The sequence below is a fragment of the Mytilus edulis genome, chromosome 4, assembly GCF_963676685.1.
Source record: "Mytilus edulis chromosome 4, xbMytEdul2.2, whole genome shotgun sequence".
In the NCBI taxonomy this organism is placed as follows: Eukaryota; Metazoa; Mollusca; class Bivalvia; order Mytilida; family Mytilidae; genus Mytilus; species Mytilus edulis.
The window spans coordinates 23,019,556-23,040,825 of NC_092347.1; the positions used below are offsets into that span (position 1 = coordinate 23,019,556).

At 30.9% G+C, this 21,270-nt stretch overlaps 1 protein-coding gene across 6 annotated transcripts in view; it reads right to left on the bottom strand.

Moving 5' to 3' along the window:
• The window catches only part of LOC139519243 (neural cell adhesion molecule 1-like), a 57,845-nt gene that overhangs the window by 7,414 nt on the left and 29,161 nt on the right, over positions 1-21,270 (bottom strand). For 5 of the 6 annotated variants that reach the window (XM_071311191.1, XM_071311190.1, XM_071311188.1 and 2 more), the window contains 2 exons: positions 2,994-3,287; positions 115-153 (listed from right to left, as the gene is read on the bottom strand). In XM_071311191.1, coding sequence (XP_071167292.1) covers positions 115-153; positions 2,994-3,287 — 333 coding nt within the window. The remainder of the gene's footprint in view (positions 1-114; positions 154-2,993; positions 3,288-21,270) is intronic. The other variant, XM_071311194.1, reaches the window with a different exon arrangement.

The following is a 21,270-nucleotide window of genomic DNA, read 5'->3' on the forward strand; positions in this document are numbered from 1 at the left end:
AACAGCAAACAAACAGAAAACAACATAATACAAATCCTTTATCAAAACGGTCAATATTTGGTTCTCTTTTTCTATCATGAAAGTAATACTATATACATTTTAACAATAAATTACCTTTATCATGAGCTGAACCTTTAAAACGTCGTGGTGTTCCTAAAACACACAAACAATTTTAGCTTTACGTAAGATCAGAAACATTATATGCATTGTATTGTGTTCCCATAACCGTTGAATTTGAAAGAAATTGGTGCTATTCACAAACATATCCACATCTCAAAAGTACATAATAGCGCAAATTTTACGAATAAAGAGTTATGGGTGCATGATACAGTCGTATAAAGTTCAAATTTTTTTCAATGTCATATCAGAATAGTATCAAAAGAACTAAAGAAGGTTATAATAAAAGATATACACCAAAGTTTATCAAAATCGAAAGGGAACTTATATCAATAGATAAACAATTCACCAAAATTTCGTGAAACGTTTCAGTAGACGCTTGTGATATTGGCTGTACTTAATATTTGCAAATAGTTTTTATGAAGACGAATATGTGTACTTCTAATCAAACGTCGCCAGCAAATTTGGTTGGCTCTTTCATGACATATTTTACAATTTGTTTGAATCTAAAATGTCTATTAATAGTTTGCATTTCCGTATTTATGTATGTCCACAGAGTATCGATACCTTTGAAATTCATTTTAAACTTCAATTTCATCAGAAAGCATTTTTTATTATCTGCTCCTTTTCAAAATGAATTTCTAATCCTTAATATGTAGCTGATGTAGCGATTCTCTTATTGCAGCCTTGAGTCTGTCAAAATTATCATTAAATGCATTGTACAAAGATATTTTTATATTAATTATAAGTATTCTGTTCAAGCTAAGCTTGATTAACTGAGAATACCTGTAAACGTGATCAGAAACTCATAAATCGATAGAAAAAAAAACAAATCGGGGTTACAAACTAAAACTGACCGAAACGGATTAAATATGAGAGGAGAACATCGATACAACTTTAAAATGTAACACACACAGAAACGAACTGAGCATTAGACAAATCAGATGAGAATAACAAATATAACATCAAAACTAAATACATGAATTTGGGATAGAAAAGTACCGTGACACGTCTTTAAGTATTGATATTGCTTACTCAAATATAAGAGGAAACAAACGACACAACAGAATCACAACATTAAAATGGAACACACACCGAAACGAACTATAATATAACAATGGCCATATTCCTGACTTGGTACAAGACATTTAAAAAAAAATGGTTGGTTGAACCTGGTTTTGAGGCATGCCAAACCTCCCGCTTTAATGGCAATTTCAAATATAACATTAAAATGACAACATAACATTACAGGACTAAGATACAAATAAATAGGAGAACATATTGGACAAAGAAACACGCGAATAATAGCTAACAAAATGCACCAGGTTTAACATTTAATACGGCAGAAGTGCGTTCCGTCCATACAAGACTAACTAGTGACCCCCAGATACAAAAAGTTTGAAAGTCAAAACAAGTACATAGTTGAACAGCATAAGGACCAAAGGTTTAAAAAGGTTGTGCCCAATACGGCTAGGGTTTTCTGCTTGGGATAAAAACATCCTTATTATTCAGAACAATTTATACTTTTGCAAACAGTCAATTTTATAAAAAGACTATATAATAGATATACATAATAAAACTGAAGTATTAACTAATTACAGAAAAAAACCCGGATACATTACATAAACCAACATAATCCAACACAAAACAATACACACCAGAGTTGCCTGAAGCTTCAACGCAAAAAGTGACGTCACATTTGAAATGTAAAAAAGCACAACAAATAACGTCACATTTGAAATTCTAAAACAGCCCAAAAAATGACGTCACATTTAAATGACTAAAACTATCTCTCAAAAATAAGATAGAATTAGGATAGATTTAAGATTATATTTCTCCTTAAATACTGATATTACATTTAATAACAATGAAAAATGCAATATTTATTAATATCAAACTGAGGTAGCAATTATGCAATTAACTATATCATATTACAATCATTATAATACTGTAATTAACTATACATTTTGACAAGAGATAACCATTTTATTAAACGACACATTGAAAAAGACATCTTTTTAAACATTTATGGGAAATAATTCTAATCGAGTATTTAAATAATAAGAAGGCACTAGCTACGAGATATATAAATAATATTAAATAAGATTTTTTGTGTGTGTAATCCTTTATGAAAGTGAAATAGTGAAAACAAAATATCTCTTTTAGCTGCTAGTATGGTTTAATTTTGTCAAAATAAGCTAAGAAACATTGATGATGAAGTGAATAATTCGACCTCATTGAATTCGTATTTGTGTGAACTTCAAATTAACCCCTTAGCTAGAGATGGATACCGCATGCATTGTGCGTGTTCAATTGTTTAAAAGATAAGAATACCAACATTGAAAGTGAAACATTTTGAAAGTTAAATCATTAGATTGACTGATTCGATCCACAAAAAATCATTCTTGTACAGGTAAACACGATGATTTACATATATTTTTAATCTATAATGTGAAATTAAACATCTACCAAGTAAAATCCAAATACACGAGTCCGCTTTCTATTTATATCTATATTTTGGTTTGTATCGCTAATGTGGCAATCGGAGATCTTCTGAGGCCAACTTGAACGTTAATTAGAAGACGAACACGAAACGAAGCTACATATTATAGAGCCCATGTCCGGTATATTGTTTAGTTTAGACTTTTAATAATTTTGACAATTTCTTTGAATGTTGTAAATCAAATATGAGAGTTTTAATAAATGTGACCAAAAGACAGTTTGCAAGAATTTAATATTAAGAATAAGACAAAAAATTGTTGAAGATGTCAACTTGTTGGTACAAAATTTAGCCTTTATCCTGTTCAGTATACATGAACGAAGATTGCATAATTTAAAGTTAAGTTTAGAGTTTACTCGGCTTTTTTTATACCTACCGTCTAATATATGGACTGCCAGACTACCTGTTCTGTGTTCTGGACCTAAACATACATATATTCCTTTATCATGCATTAAAGAACGTCTTATTTCTAAAGTGCTTAGTAAAGTTCTTTTATTATTGTCAACCACTGGATCGTAAATTCTAACACGAGGCATTGTTTGATGATTGACTTTTTGTCCATTTATATACCAGTCTACTCCATCCGGGGCAAAGTCCACACCTGTGGCATTACAGGTAAGTAGTATAGTCTGACCTTTGCTGACAAATCTTTGTCCTGATATTAGTACCTCTTCAAAAAAAAAAATCAGTCATACATAAAGCCTAATCTAAGTACCTCTTCAAAAAATAACAAAACATTCAATGAAGATAACAGCTGTATAAACTGGTTTTTTTAATAGAAAATACACTATCGGAAGTTGTACTGTTTTGAACGAGGTAATTGAAAAACCAACAGACATGGGTAGACATCTTGCCTAGAACACTTTTTTAATTGTTAGGATTATTTTGATTTCAAACACGGATATCGATTGATTTTCAGTTTTGAATTTCCCTCGGAGTGTGGGATTTTCTTTATTCTGCTAAATAGGTATACTTCAACTGTATTTGATTAAATGAGACTTTTCTTTACATTTAAAGGCTACGTTTTTAACTCTAAAATCCTGAAGCTTTGAAAGAAGATCATATATATGAGAACTTATTCGGAGTCATCATTTGAAATGCTCTTTTTCGTTTCAGCAAGTCATTAAAGAATTTTGTTTCTTAACTCAATCATCTAAGAAATAAAAGAGGTAGGAATATGAGTTCGTTAGGAAAAAAGATAAGCGTCTTTTGATTTCTTTTTCAATGTTGTCTACTGATTTAGATAGTTTTAAAAAGAATTCATTATAATAATTGTGTTTGAATTTGAGTCATTCTGAATGAGGTTTAGTATTGTGAATTTGTTTTAAAAAAGATTTTCATTATACTGGATATCACCAATTTAATTCCTTTTCTTTGCTTTATACACTAGTAACCCGAATTTAACTTGATCGGACAAAAACGTGTTAACGCTATTTAAATGAGATTGATCGTTATTTGATAAAGATTGACAAAAATTAAAAATTATATTTAATTCATTTCAATTCATATCAATTCATTTTAACGCCAGTCAAATAGATTTCTCTGCAGTCGATCAATTGAAATCAAGTTAGTGGTCAGTTGGGTCAAACTAATAGGCCACGCCCCTGTTAAGCTATTTCAAACATGCATTAATTCGTTTTAAACATGGATGAGACCCGCGGACTTTTTACAGGTAAATCACTCAAGCAAAACGACCTCGATGTATATATCGTAAGTAACGTGTGGTCCTTTGCAACTATTTACAAAACTTTATGTATTCCTGTATATTTACCGTTTCTCTTTTTTCTGTTTTACTATATTGTACTCGTAAATCAAATGTAGACACGGAAAACTACATAATGTGTGTACATAATTTAAATCGATGTGTCTTGAAGCAACATATATTCATTCTCTTGCTGTATATTGATATTTGGAAAAGCTTGTAATGAAAAACAAGATATTGTTGAATAATAAAATCGACGAAGATAATGTTGACGTTGAATATGATAAACAGAAAGGCATGCTCAAAATTCTAAATGAAGCAGCAGCCCACTGAACTTCTAAAACTGTGTTAAATTGTAATACCGGTCACTGGCCAAATCGGGCGTTAATTGTGGAAGAGAAACAAATATCAAACAAAAATATTGTTCTTACGACTCTGTAAAAAGATTATTGTGCTGTCATGCACCCTGACGTACTTGTAATAAATTAACATGTATTCTGTATATATGAGATAAATTTTAGTCTGCGATAAAGATGGGTAAGTTGATTTAAGTTTAACGACCTTGACAGGCTATTTGTCGGCATACTCTTACGTTTTTTAATGTTTTAAAAGAAAACATACATTTACGTTTTGGGCATTTAATATAAGTCTACTTTCCAAATTGAAATGAACATAAACATTGTTAAAAAAACAGAAAATGGAAAAGAAACATTCTGCATTGCTGCTTTCATATAATTTTATTTCCTATATATTTGAGCGGAAATTTCTAAGTTAAAACTGATTGTATAGTATAGATAAAATATTTCAGCTAGGTGCTCTCGTTACATATTAAAATGAATTTCATTGGTCGGAACGTTTGCAAACTTTCAATCCAGGTGTTCTCATCGAGGTCCTCGTTCATGTTTCAAATCAATACACAATATGAAGTCCAGTTCGGCAAAAAGAAATCAAATTAAAACTCTACGATGTCCGATTAAACAAACAGAATTCAGAAAAATAACACTTTTACGATTCTTCCAATCACGACAAAAATATCTATCTTTTTCTCCGATGAAAATCATTACTATTTATATCAGAACAAGTCAAAAGTTGCCGGAGCTTGATTTATGATGCATACGAAACTTTAATAAATAATAATCCGGTTTGTATTTTTCAAAATAACTTTTATATCCGATAAAAATCGAAAAATAAATTATCGATTTTTCTAGGAGACAAAAATTATCCTTATTGGAGTCAAATTTGTAATAAAGGACAAACCATATCCTCGTGTTTTTTTATGCAGCACTAGTAAGCATAGTTCGTCTGTTATCGCTTCAAACCAAGCCATCATAAATACACCAGAGATTACTAAAAAGTTTTTCAGAATTACGAAAAATATGTTTTAATCCTTGACCTTCCCGAATCAGTCGATTGTATGAAAGTTTTTTTTAAAAGAAACAGGTCTTTTACTGCAAAAAAAAAGAAGATAAAAGCGATTTTTGTTTGAAGTAACGAATGTCATTCTTGAAAAAAAGAAAGTTTTCGTGTTTTAGGTCGTCCTGATGCAAACGTAAAAGTTGAAATAAAAATTACACTCCGAGATTACACTAAAGACATTTCGCTAGCACACACGGGACTAGATTTATTAATCGTTCATTTGCAAGTCAAAAATAATAATTATGCAAAACAAATGATAAAACTTTCCAATTTAAAATTGAGAAAAATCCGACAGGAAACCAAAGTACAAAGGTACGGCATTTATCTAGAAACAATCTCCATCCAACTTCAAAATGTGAGGTAAATCGATTAGCTTACGCTAGCCAAGCAACCAACAGACAAAATAAATCTTGCCTCCCCGATGATAGACACGGAATAAAAACTAAGGAAATTATAATAGCATGTTAGATTGGTTACAAACACATTTATGCAAACATGAAGCAGCTGTTTCTTTACTGAACTGGTCAGTGGTAATACAAAACCAGGGTTTCAAAAAGATGAAGAAAAAGAAAAAGACATTTAAACATGTTAAAATTTATTTAAAAGCAAATCATAAATAGTGTTTAACTGAAATTGAAAAAAAAAATCATAATAGTCTATAATATGTATAAATTTATATCAGAAAGCTAACAGCAAAATGAAAGGAAAATATGTGTTGCTTAAGAACATTGACCTGGGCCGTAACAGCCTCATGTTTGAAATTTTAAAACAAAGTTGAAACAAAGGCTTGTCTTCATATCAAATTGTTTTCACGGCGAATGTCTTGCAAGAAGCAAACTCCCATTACTCCGGTGTCGCCCCTGCATAATTTTGCGTGATCCATGCATGTTTCTGAATTACTTGTCTTTTGTGCATTTACTTTCCTACTAAATGGCTATAGTACAAGTATTAATTTTCATTTGTAAATGTCTGGTTTCGCAATGATGCATGTCCACCAATATCCAGACATTGTGCGAAAAAATATAGTTTAGAAGATATGATTCTATGCTGAATACAGAAAACATATACTAGTAGTCGTTTCTTCATGAAGAATTGAACTCTAACATTACAGAATACCAAACTGGCTCTCCTTTTTTAGTACTTCCATCTGGTGTCTTACATTTAAGGGTTTAACTGGTATTAAGTCGTGTCAACTTACTGTCAAGACAGACGCCTTTATAGAAAATAAAGGAATATGGAGTAAAGGTACACGGGACCTTATCGAACACAAAGTCAGAGCTAAACAAAAATACAAATTATCAATGGTCAGCGTTTTATTCCTGTTCATCTCTATAGTCGCTAGAGAGTCTTCAACAATGAAAGAATCACTTGTTTACCAGAAGAACAAAACGACAATAGCAGAAAAGATCTGAGAGTACTTAAGTTTCTGACAGCTGGTTCAAACTGTTACGTTTGAAGTCTTCCTGTCCGTCATCTCGCAATCGTTATTTTTGAAGACCTTAAGTGAATGAATAATTTGATTTTCTGTCTCAGGACCTGCGCATATATAAAATACTTGCCACTGAACATTGAACCAAGTAAAATCAATACACATCGTTTCATATATAAAAATCAATCTACAGATGATAAAGCATTTCTTTGTTGGTTAGACTCCCTTTTTGGGAGTTGAACACTGTGCGGGACAAATTTCTTCTCATGGGTAGATATATTTTTCCCATGGGAAAATTAGCTTTTTCTTTTATTTGTTTCAGAATTTGTAAAAGTGCTTTGAAATATCGAAATGGACTGACAATCACTAGTAACCAATGACTGGAACAATTTAACAGGCATTATAATAAATTAAAAGTATTTCTATCATACTTTTACATTCAATAGTCTTCTTTTTCTTTTTTTTTTTTATCGTTGAATGATTGATAGAAATTCTACCGTCCAGCGGCTGATTTTACAATTTGAATCTTTCACCTTTGTTTTCGGTCAATATCATCGTGCATTTCATGTAATAGTGTTCGCTGAACTGTCAAGTATCAGAAACATGTCTTCTGAATTTCAGAATTTAATTTAAGAATTAGAAAATTATAATTCTGTTTTAATCTATATACATGGGGAATGACGAATCGTGTTTTAAATTGTTTTCTAATTATAACCTTATAATTTCGTGAATTTACATCATAATCATTATGAACTTATTCTTTTTCGTCTACGTAGCTCGATATACGTGTTTTTCGCCACTAGAAAGATGTGCACTTACATTTTTTGTTCAAATTTCCTAATCATGCTTATGTAATGTTGTAACTCGTCTACACAAAAATCTTTTATTTCAATTCATTTTTGGCAAACACCTTTGGAAGTCTTTTCTAGATCTTTTATAACCTCTCGGGTAATTATCAAAGAAAATCCAGAGTTTTGCATTTACAAGGACGCGTACGGATGATCTTTGTGATATATTCACTTGTACTTTACCCGTAGGCGGTCTTCGTGTACTGTAATTTATGGTTTAAAGGAATACGAATACTTTATTTCTCATAAAACTTCAATTGCTAGTTATCAAGAACATACATAAACATAACTATAAGGTAAAATTTTCACATGCATGTGTAAACGATACAATTAAATAAACTTGGAGGACTGACTTTTACATTTATAACTCTTACATAGTTTTTCTAATATTACAATATTTGATGAGTTTAACTGTTGAACAGCTTTAAAGATATAAGGGTTTGACTAACAGTAGTTCCTTAAACATTTCCTTCTTTTTCTATATTTTAAATGTTTTACAATTCATTATGTAATGGTACTCGTCATCAATGTTGTTTGTGTCACAGAGACGGCATATTCTGTCTTCTCTGTGTAAATCCTGACACCTTCTAGACTCAATCGGCAACTACCACATCTATATCTGCGTAATGTATTATTTTAGAAAGGTAAAAAGGAAAAGTAGTTTTCAAATTGATAATTCTTTTTGAAAATACGACAACATTATGTTTTATGCGATTCTGCAATAAAAGCAAAGAATTCTTCTTGAAACTGGTCTTTGGGTTTTTGTTTATAAGACATTTTGACACCCATTTATCACAAACTGTGCACAAGGACGGATAACTAATATACGTCCTTGCTGTGCATTATAATTCAAAATAGTTGTAATTTGCAATTGTTTTAAATTTGTATTTTTTCCTCACTAGATAGGTGAAAGTATGTATAAAATTTAATGTAAATTGCGAAAATGCATTACGAGCATTAATCTATACTTTTAAGTTAGAATTTAGAGTCTCAACTTTTTTCAAAATCTTTGTTATATTACCCATGTATTATTTAAGTTTATGTCAAAGGCGTTTGATTGGATAATAGTTAAAGGTAGGCGTGGTTTTTGGTAACTTTCCTCCAATCAACTGGCCTATTCGACAAACCTGTGTGCGCTGATGCGTGTAAACTGGGTATTGTAACGGTACGTGTCTTACATCAGAATCTATCGTGCGTGACCAATGTTTATTGTATAATTTCTTGTCATGTGGTTAAATTATCTGAAAAAGTTCCAAAGGTTACAACTTTTTGAAAGATTTTTTTCGGCAGAAACCAACAGCAATATTTGACGAAGACGAAGACGAAATAAAGGATTAAATTTTAACGTCCAGTGACATATATTACAATGATGTCGAAACAGAACTTGAAATTGACAATAGGTTTTCATAGAACCGCCGCTTTTCCAAAGAATTCACGCTTAGTTGCTATTTCACAACTTCGGGTTCGCATTATAGTTATACATGTACAAAAAACTAACAATAAACAAATTCTGATGATTTCTGCAACTGTTCTAGGACCTTTTAGTTGTAATATAAATCTGTGATTTTTCTATATTCGTACTTTCGACGAAGCAAAGCAAGTTCGATCTAGATCTGGACATTTATGCATTAAACATTTACAATATTCAATAGTTGTACAAATTTTTTGTAGTACACGTAGAAAATCCGTCTTTTCGGATAAAATCTTAATTTACGTACCATTGTAAAATTGAGAATGGAAATGGGGAATGTGTCAAAGAGACAACAACCCGACCAAAGAAAAAAAAAACAACACTGAGCAGAAGGTCACCAACAGGTCTTCAATGTAGCGAGAAATTCCCGCACCCGGAGGCGTCCTTCAGCTGGCCCCTTAACAAATATATACTATATATATATATAAGTACGTCTGAGTCAGTTATGAATATAATTATTTTCTGTGACTGTATCTTGATTACATTAATTTGTAGGATCCTTTACTATAGATAATTTAGCTGATCTGTAAACAATAACATCTTCATGCCTTATATATCATGTACTGTAGTACGCCGCTAGATTAAAACTGACGTGGAAAGGTAACACATGCCCACCGAAAGCTCTTTTTTGCGTCTAGCGGGACGGCTGCAGTGTGGGCGATTTGGTGTCACGATATCACAGTAGCATGGGTTCGAATCCCGGCGAGGGAAGAACCAAAAATTTGCGAAAGCAAATTTACAGATCTAACATTGTTGGGTTGATGTTTAGACGAGTTCTATATATGTATATATATATATATATATATAGTCCAGTGACAATAAACGCCATACTAATTTCCAAATTGTACACAAGAAACCAAAATTCAAATAATACAAGACTAACAAAGGCCAGAGGCTCCTGACTTGTGACTTGCGCAAAAATGCGGCGGGGTTAAACATGTTTATGAGATCTCAAACCCCCCCCCCCCCTTATACCTCTAGCCAATGTAGAAAAGTAAATGCATAACAATACGCACATTAATATTCAGTTCAAGAGAAGTCTGAGTCTGATGTCAGAAGATGCATATACGGACCCTGGATTTAAATCAGATATGATCTGGCGGTTTTTCAAAATACATATTTTTAATTGTGACTATCTTTAGTTCCGAATCTTTCTATCATTCTATATAATTAATTTAGTTTAAATGAAAATAAGGAACTTGGAATTAAAACACTGTTGAAGAGAAACTACATATTCGGGTTAAATTCACCTCAGTTTGTTAATTCAAGTTTGACATCTAACATCTTAATCCGTAATCCACATTTACCTGACGACCTTAAATTGTTTATTGTTTTTTATCAATCGAATATCCTCACACAGGAGACTGAGACAAATATGTTATTTGTAATGGTATTTATCAAAACTAAAATGATGGAAAATATCTTTGTAGAAAATGAATTTGCCTAATAAGCGAATAATTATAATACATAGATTTCAACATCTTCAATAGAGAGATTACTGATAAGATGTCCAAAATATCATGTACATGTATATTGCGATTAGTGCTATATAGTATGTCAATGACATTGAATGCCGCTGAGTGTAAAATATTTGTCAGCTTAAAAAAATATTTTTGACACTGCTGGTTTTAAGTTTCTGACTCAAGTATAAATTTAAGAAAAGTTTATAGTTTCTAAATATTTTTAGATTCAATATTTTATCATTATTATTATTTCAAAGTCTCACCACATACAAACATAAAATGAGAATCACAGAACTAAACAATAATTTAAAAAGATAAATGAGAGCCGTATAAGACACAATAAATAAATATAAACAAATTTTTACTCATTTACATTCAAAATTTACAGTGTCCGTATACTAAATGAAATTAAACATCCTTTTCTTTAAGAACAAGTGAAATAAAATGCCGTTTCTTTTCAATATAATATTGTTGATGTTTCTGGCACCTATTGCAGCAACATTGTCGTTATTGAATAAATATATAAATTGTTCGCTATTTGATATTTATAAATTAAAATGTTAAGGCCACACCAATTTAATTTCTTGTTCTACGGATTTTTGGACTCCAAAATTTGGGGCGAGCGAGCGATTTGAAAATTTTAATAAAAAAATATTTAATTTGGAAATCTTTGAGGCGAAGCTTGAAAAGTAAAGGCGAGCGATTATAATTTTTTTTTGTAAACATAAAATAATAGGTTTTGACCATATTACAACTTGATTTATCACTTGTACTTTGACATTTCTTTAATTTCTGTATTTTTCCCTGTTCACCAAGAAATAATTAAATCTGGTCTATGAATGTGTGACTGACAATGAGACAATTCTCCATCCAAATCATAATCAGTTTGGGGGCAACCCCTTAATTTTTAAATATCCCTTTTACATGTTTTATGAGGGATCAATATAAGTTATAATATATTTGTTTGTACAAAAGGGCTCATATTTTCTCATAGAACTATATATCTATCTGGTATTAAATGGTCAAAACATGTCCAAGAATTTAGTAATATTCCTGGACTTTAACCATGTTAACACATTTACTTTAACAGTTTAATATTATTCAAAATAGGTGGACCCCTGTTTTAGAAATTTTTGTTTAAAATATGATGTAACTCTCCTCTTTTTGAGTACAAAATTCTAAGTGTTCAAAGTTTTGTATAGAAGAACTATACAAATCCTTGGTATTTTTATTTTCTTTTCTACATCAGTAAAATGACCCCTTGTCTGAGGGAGGGTTGTTCTCAACCTGATAATAACAAACACAGGTCAAAGTACGGCCTTTTGCACAGGGCTTTGTTACAGACCAAACAGCAAGCTATAAAGGACCCCAAAATTATTAGCGTACACAATTCGAACAGGAAAACCAACGATCTAATTTATATATCCCAACGGGAAAATACCAATGAACAACATCAACAAACGATAACTGCTGAACGACATGCTCCTGAATCAATCGGGACAGGTGCATAAACATTCAGCGGATATGGATAGTGTTGTTTCGCCAGCATACAATATAATTGCAGTTGAAGGCAAATCCTTCAGAAGTTCTTTGTACTGTATTCTAACAACGAACATTTTTTGATAGGGAATATAAGTAAGGGGGAAAGAAACCATTTTTTGTTCTTCACGGAAATACCCGCTGTTATATCTTTTTATCGGTGCACTCCAGGTTTCATGCTGAAACAAATATTCTCACAGATATTTACACAGTGTGGTGGGGTGCTTTTATGTTTAAAATCGTTATATACAGGTTAGACTGTGATTTAACAAATGTTGATATCTTTTTATAATATTTACCCAAAAAAAAAACGGTGCGGGAAATGGACATAATTACAATTTCGGATGCGGGAAGCGGGAATATAAAAAAAAAAAAAAATCTGTTTTGAAAAAAATAGGTGCGGGCGGGTCCGTCGAACAAGGGATCAAATTGGTGTGGCCTAAGCTTAATGTATCATGATATGTCTATAATGGGCATTTTAAAAGCACAGGAATATAAAAAAAGAAGATGTGGTATGATTTCCAATTAGACAACAGTCCACAAGAGACCAAAATGACAGAGACATTAACAAATATAGGTCACCGTACGGCCTTCAACAATGAGCAATGCCAAATCCGCATGGTCAGCTATAAAAGGCCCCGATATGATAATGTAAAACCATTCAAACAAGAAAACTAACCGCCTTATTTATATAACAACAAAAAAAATGAACGAAAAAAAATATGTAACACATAAACAAACGACAACTACTGAATTGCAGGCTCATGACTTGGGACAGGCACATACATAAATAAAGTGGCGGGGTTAAAATTGTTAGCGGGCTCCCTGTCCTCCCCCTAGTCTCGGTCAGTGGTATAAAAGTACATGTACTACATAAAAACGAACTATAATAATCAGTTTAAATAGGCTTAACTCATCAGATGGACAAAAACATGGAGGGTAGAGTGTAATATTTGTAACTGGTCGTTAAGCAACCATGAATCATTTAATCTATTCTTTATATTTTCATCTCTTTATTCTGTAATTTAAAGTGCTTATCCCATTATCATCTTTATTTCTGTAAACTCTATTTATTTACTTTCATAGCCTCATATATGTACATGTACATGGTATTTGTTGCAGGAACAATTTTGACATAAAAAAAAATTACAACAAAGTTAGTGTCCATATTTTCAGGACACGATAAATGACTTGAATTTAGCTAGAAGGTTTTTTTTCTAAGAAAATCCAGTTTTTAACACACTTATGCTTAATACTCACACTATCAGCCCACTTGTGAACTTTTGCACTTAACCGATTTGAGCTCATGTTATTTAATCTACACCACAAACGAATACTACTTTTCCACTGTTTATCAAAATTAGGTGGTATTCCTAAGTCTCTAGTAACTGTAGCATTTGGTGCATATTTTTGTACTCCGAGAAAAAAAATCTACAAGCCCTATTATGTATAGAGTTAATACAGGAATATGTTTTTTTGACCCCATATACCTGCTTCATATTATATTATAGGACAAACCAATCTTTCATACAATTTTACAAATACAACGAAACAAACACCACCTAAAACCATCGTTTTACAAAAATAAATCAACTTCGAATTACAATGAAGTTTGACTAAAAACCCCAAAAAAGTATCATAAAGTCAAAATAATTAACCTATAAAAAAATACACTCAAAAAAGAAAGAAATACAAAGTTTTGTTTTAAATCCTACAAAAACAAACAATTATATAACACGGCAAACAAAAAGGTGGAAGCCGTGTAATTGTTATGTTTCTTTATTTCTACATGGGTCAGTGATTTTATTACCTTGTTAATTACTGGCACGTGTCGTCGGACAAAACCTTTAATGACAGAAAAAATCAAATTACGACTTAACTACAATTTCTAATGACTAAAAAAATCAGATACATTATCTTAAAAAAAAACAGCGTCCGATGGTATCTTTTTTACATTCATAGCACCATCCCATCATGGGCTTAGTGCAGCTTCTTGAGGAGCTTAGTGCACTAAGGCGGCCTAGGTGGTGTTTAGACGCTCCCTAATATACCGTCGTATATTACAAAAAATGAGAATGGAAATGGGGAATGTGTTAAAGAGACAAAAACCTGACTATAGAGCAGACAAAAGAGGAAGGCCTATATTACGGGTCTTCAATGTAGCGAGAAACTCATGCGTATACATGTAAATACATGCATTATTGTATGCACATGCTTGGACTTATAGATGCATATATATACTTGTACAAGTCCAAGATTGTGTTATAAAGTATTTCTTATAAAAATACAGGAACATTTTAATGCTAATCCAAACGCACAGGTGTCAATATCTGCAAATCTTCCGGTTGATACAAGTTGTCATTTAAAAAAAGTGAAATTATAGTGTATTTGATGGATGAATAGATTAATTAAGATTTAAGGAATGAGAATGCAACAGTTATTTATTATAGATGGATATGTAGTGATTTGTGGCTCTGTTTGTCTTTTCGTAGTCTTTTTTACGATTAAAACAATTTAAACCTCGATCAATTCTGAAAATTTGATTAAAAGATAAGAGAATGTCCGATTATTCTAATTTAAGACAATTTTTGTCAATAACAATAAATCTGGGTTTTGTTATTATTGCATTATTTTGCAAAATTTTAGACAGTTATCTTAAAAGTGGAGCTATTACTAAAAGGTTTTGCTGATATATTTTTAATATACCATATTTTGTACTTTGTAACTAACATATTAATGACCAAGAGCACTGGTATTAAAGAGATAATAGTAACTGCAATTACGATTATCCCAATATGGCGACGGTAGATATAGGTAAAATGTTTACACTCATTTGTCTTAAATGTAGCATGCTTTTGTCAATAGTTACTCAGCTGCAAGGTTTATCTATACCATTACATCATATTTGAATCGTAACGGTGCACTGGAATCGTCTGAGCGCTTTGAAAATTGCCGTTGAAAAATTCGGTATGATAATCGTAACTCGGAAAAAAAGATAATCGTAATTATGGTATTTAAAAATGGAAAGATAATCGTAACTGGAAAGTGTTTTATTGATATTGACACTTAAAACATATATCTAATAGCATATAATGAAGTTATGTCGATGAATTATTTACGAAACGTTCCAACATCTTATGACATTTCTTTTTATGCATATATTATTAACAGTTCTTAGGAAAACAGCTACATATGTGTATTAATTTATGTTTTTTGATTGAGTTAAGTCTGCCAATTGATATTTTAACGTGTGTTTTTCTATGTTGTAATGTTATGCTATTGTTTTTTTACACTAGTAATGTTGGGGCCCTTTATAGCTTGTTGTTCGGTGTGAGCCAAGGCTCCGTGTTGAAGGCCGTACATTGACCTATAATGGTTTACCTTTTTATAAATTGTTATTTGGATAGAGAGTTGCATGTCTCATTGGCACTCACACCACATCTTCTTATATCTACATACTAGTATATCATAAAATTTAGTTTTTTTAATAAATAATGCCGTTAGTTTTCTCGTCTAAACTGTTTTACATTGTCATTTCGGAGCCTTTTATAGCTGTCTATGCCGTATGGTCTTTGCTCATTGTTGAAGGCCGTACGGTGACCTAATTTTGTTAATATCTGAGTCATGTTGGTCTCTTGTGGAAAGTTGTCTCGTTGTTAATCATACCATATTTTTTTGGCATTTTAGCTACTTCATGACTGTCACTGAAATTTCGATATCTCAGAAAATAACTATAAACAACACAAATTTAATTTTTAATTATAACAATATGACATCCTTTAAACAGTTAATGCTATATAAGAATAGAGAAAGGTTGGGATTTTTTGTGTATTATGAAATTAAGTAACGTGGAGTTCTTTGACAAACAATGATTTGTGTTCTCTTATAGTTTGGCCAAAAGCCCGAAAATGAAGAATTGAAGTTGATGTGGCTTTAAATTGTCTTACAAGGAATACTTTTTCAAAGAATGACTGCAAAGTGGAGAATAAAATAACGCATATTCCGCAATATTAGAAACAAACTAATTCAAAAATTCAGAAATACTCGGTATATGAAAAGTACGATGCATACATATGCATGGAAGATTTTGTAGAGACAAATATTGAAGGTACTAAAAAGGAACATTTTTGTATTTGCATACTTGCCATACAATAAGTTATTTTCTATTAAATGAAAACAAAAATTAGCCTAACCTAATTGTCATGTATTTTTCTGAAGCACAAAATATTTGTTGTAAAATCTATAAAAATCTTTGTATAAATTAAACAAGTTCCGACTGTGATGATGTACATGTTATGCCTTCTGATGTAATTTATCAATATACATATTTGTGTGTGTTTTTTTCAGTCCGTCAAGTGCTTCGTATTAAGACTATAGGTAAGGCTAAAAAAAACAAAAAACAAAAGTAACTATAAACAAAAGTAACAATAAACAATAGTAACAATAAACTGTAACTATTTTAGATCCTTTACCATACACACTGTTTAAAGAAACGTCCTAAAATACATGGGTATTTGATCAAAACATTTGAAGTAAATTTTTAAAATCATATATTATATCAGTATAAAATAGAAAAAAGGGAATCAAAGGGGAAAAAATGGACGGCTATATTTATTGAATTATAAGGAAAAGGGAAATATGAACACTCATATCTACCGATAAAGGTATCAACTGTTAAATCCGATAATGCAGTTATAAAGTTATTGACGGAAACTTTTGTTCATTTCGCGCAGAATTTTAATATAAACGTGATATTGGAGGCAAAACATATATATGACATATGAAAATGTGGTATACGTGACTTTCATTTTGAGCAATGAATTGAAAGGATTGCACTTTTGGGTTATGGGATATAGCTAATCCCCCCTCCCCCTCCCCCCTAAAAAAAACAAACAAAAACGGACTTAAACGCGCACACAACATTAAAACTTTGAAAAAAATCAAAATATCTACTTACCACAATAGCTGTCTCGACAGCTGCTTCATTTTCCGTATCTTTAACAGGTACATGTATATATCAAAAGGTTCACCAGCTAATAGAAATTTATTATAGGATATGCATGTCACTTGATGATCGCTGTATAACATCTCTTATATTATGTGATACCTCGAAAGCTTTTGATAGGGTATGGCATAGTGGCCTCTTAATAAAACTAAAAGCGTATGGTATTGATTGAAATCTGTATAAATGGTTTGAAAGTTATATTTCAAATAGAAAACAAAGCGTTTTCGTTTCAAATGCCTATTCGCCTTTTGATAATACTAATGCAGGAGTTCCGCAAGGCTCTGTATTAGGTCCCCTACTATTTTCTAATTTATGTAAATGACATAGCTGATAATTTGACAAGTCTAACTCGATTGTTTGCTGATGATACATCTCTTTTTTATTCCAGCAATAACCCTTACACTATATAGGATGTCTTAAACAGCGATTTAGAACAAATTTCAGTATGGTATTGTGACAGATATTTGACATACATATTGGACATAGCTGAAGTTACAATTATTAATTAAATTTTATATAAATAAGAAATAATGATTTTGTTTATCAATATATGTATACCGTGAGATAATGCAAACAATTCTCTGGCCATTTAAAGATTATTTGTTATCACCAAAGTCAAATTGACCTCTCTATTATACATGGAACATTTACTTATGCAACATTTGACCTTATTTCGGACAGTAACCATAGTAGATAATTTCTAATCAAATCGTGACAAAGAAAGCCACGTTGGCATAACATCAATTTAATGATTGCTATATAAGTAGGAATTCTGCTTTGAGACGTCAAAGTTTGAATTTTGAAACTTATAGGTAAGTCATTATTTTAAAAGTAAAAGATTTAAAGTAAAATATATTGAAATAAGTTTAACTGAAATAAAGATAATTAATAGCGATCATAAATAGAGTTTTATCAAAATATTTATTGTTTTCTGTTAGGGAAATAATTGAAAATATTTGTTTTACTTTATTGTTGTTTGTAACTGTTTTGTATTATTTTTAGTTTTATTTATTTTATTAAAAAGTTTGAATTTTGAAACTTATAGGTGTCAGTCGATCCCGGCCTGCCTCTACATTGCCAACAACGGCCGGCGGTATGCCTTAACAGCGGCATCTACGTCCGGCTAGTTTCCCCCAGCATGTAACAACATAATACCAACTCTCACAGAGTCATTCTTCTGTTGAGAGAAAATGGGGCTTCAAAGAACAACTAACTCCACAACCAACATACTACTTCATAAACATCAACAAGACGAAAAACCACATCTATTTTTTGTTATAATATTTGGTGGAGGCCCGTTACTAAAAGTTGGACGCCAAACATCGACACCTATCTTACAGCATGCCAGAAACTAAGACAGTGTTTCAACATTTAGAACCAGAAGATTTACAGTTGGACATAATTTGTTTACCGTTCGGACTATATAATTTTATATATGTACAGTGAATGCTTTATTTGTGAATAGTCGAAATACACCATTTAACAAAGACATCAGCTGAATATGAAGGATCATATTATCATAAGAGAAGAACTTTATCAACATCAATGACATTAAAAGTTAATTTATATTATTGTGTATTTCAATTGTAAACATATATTTTCATGAAACTGTAAGTACACCATAAAGCTTATCTAAAATCTAAATTTTTAATTTACATTTTTAAATATGAAACAAAATGTTCATTTTCATTTCACAAATCCTATTGCGTTTCATGTCTTAAAATTTCAAGAAAAACTTTTCTAAAAAACTGTCTAAATACATGTAAGTTATAAAATTATGTTTTTCATAGAATGTTGTAAAATTTTATTCATTTAAATCATCCATTGAATAACTTTTCAGAATGATGTTAAATAGAACTGAATGTTTGTATTTCAAACGCATGTCAATATTAATATTTGCAATCAGTCGTCTTTAAGAATAGGTTCAAACTGAATTGAGAGTTACATAACGTAAATATCCTTGTTTGTAAGTTACCTATTAGGAACAAGTTAGTCAAATTCTTGTTGCCGTTTACTGTACATTTTTGAAAAATCAGAGTTATAATAGTTTAATATATATATATATATAGGCAAGCATAATGCTCAGGCTACCTGAATAGCAGGAACGCCACAAATAATAGATAATGGGTCACCTCAGCAGCAGGGACGCCACAAATAATAGATAATGGGTTACCTCAAGAGAAGGAACGCCATCAAAAATAAATGCATGGGTCACCTCAGGAGCAGGGACGCCACAATCAAATGACAAATGGGTTACCTCAAGAGTAGGAACACATCAAAATGATAAGACAGTAAATTAGAGACTGCAATTAGCAAAATCAAATTCTGTTTAGGATTTATTCAAGATTTCATATTTCATATATTTTTGCAACATTTTGTTTAAACACTTTTCATATATTTATAACTACATTTCATCAACTGTAAAGATAAACGTTCTTTTGTTAGCATGTGGGTAACAAACTTTAAAGAACAACGACTTATAATTGATACTTAATAGTATCTTATCATCATAACATCAATTAAATTAAAAAAGAAAAAGAAAAAAGAAAGAAAAGAAAACACCAATTGAATAGTATGAGTAAGGAATAAAAAAAAAATGAAAAAAAAGAAAGAAAAAAAAAGAGAAAATGTTAAAAAATAAGTTCAAATTTTTTTTATCGGTTAAAAATCAAATACTAAATGCTCTATGTTTATGTATCCATAAATTTGTCATCACTCAATTGCTTGTCTTCTATATTATTTTGAGGTTTAAATATGGATATTGATTATTTACTTACATTAATAATTAAAAGTTATAAATCCATTTTCAAATTAATATAGTTAACATCAAATTTACACAATTTCTATAAAATATTCTTTATAATTTATTTTATTTTGGAGTCCAAAATTTCTAAGAGAGTGATGTATTGTGACAGATATTTGACATACATATTGGACATAGCTGAAGTTACAATTATTAATTAAATTTTATATAAATAAGAAATAATGATTTTGTTTATCAATATATGTATACCGTGAGATAATGCAAACAATTCTCTGGCCATTTAAAGATTATTTGTTATCACCAAAGTCAAATTGACCTCTCTATTATACATGGAACATTTACTTATGCAACATTTGACCTTATTTCGGACAGTAACCATAGTAGATAATTTCTAATCAAATCGTGACAAAGAAAGCCACGTTGGCATAACATCAATTTAATGATTGCTATATAAGTAGGAATTCTGCTTTGAGACGTCAAAGTTTGAATTTTGAAACTTATAGGTAAGTCATGATTTTAAAAGTAAAAGATTTAAAGTAAAATATATTGAAATAAGTTTAACTGAAATAAAGATAATTAATAGCGATCATAAATAGAGTTTTATCAAAATATTTATTGTTTTCTGTTAGGGAAATAATTGAAAATATTTGTTTTACTTTATTGTTGTTTGTAACTGTTTTGTATTATTTTTAGTTTTATTTATTTTATTAAAAAGTTTGAATTTTGAAACTTATAGGTGTCAGTCGATCCCGGCCTGCCTCTACATTGCCAACAACGGCCGGCGGTATGCCTTAACAGCGGCATCTACGTCCGGCTAGTTTCCCCCAGCATGTAACAACATAATACCAACTCTCACAGAGTCATTCTTCTGTTGAGAGAAAATGGGGCTTCAAAGAACAACTAACTCCACAACCAACATACTACTTCACAAACATCAACAAGACGAAAAACCACATCTATTTTTTGTTATAATAATGGTCTAAAGATTGGCTTATTAACTTTAACCCTAATAAGAC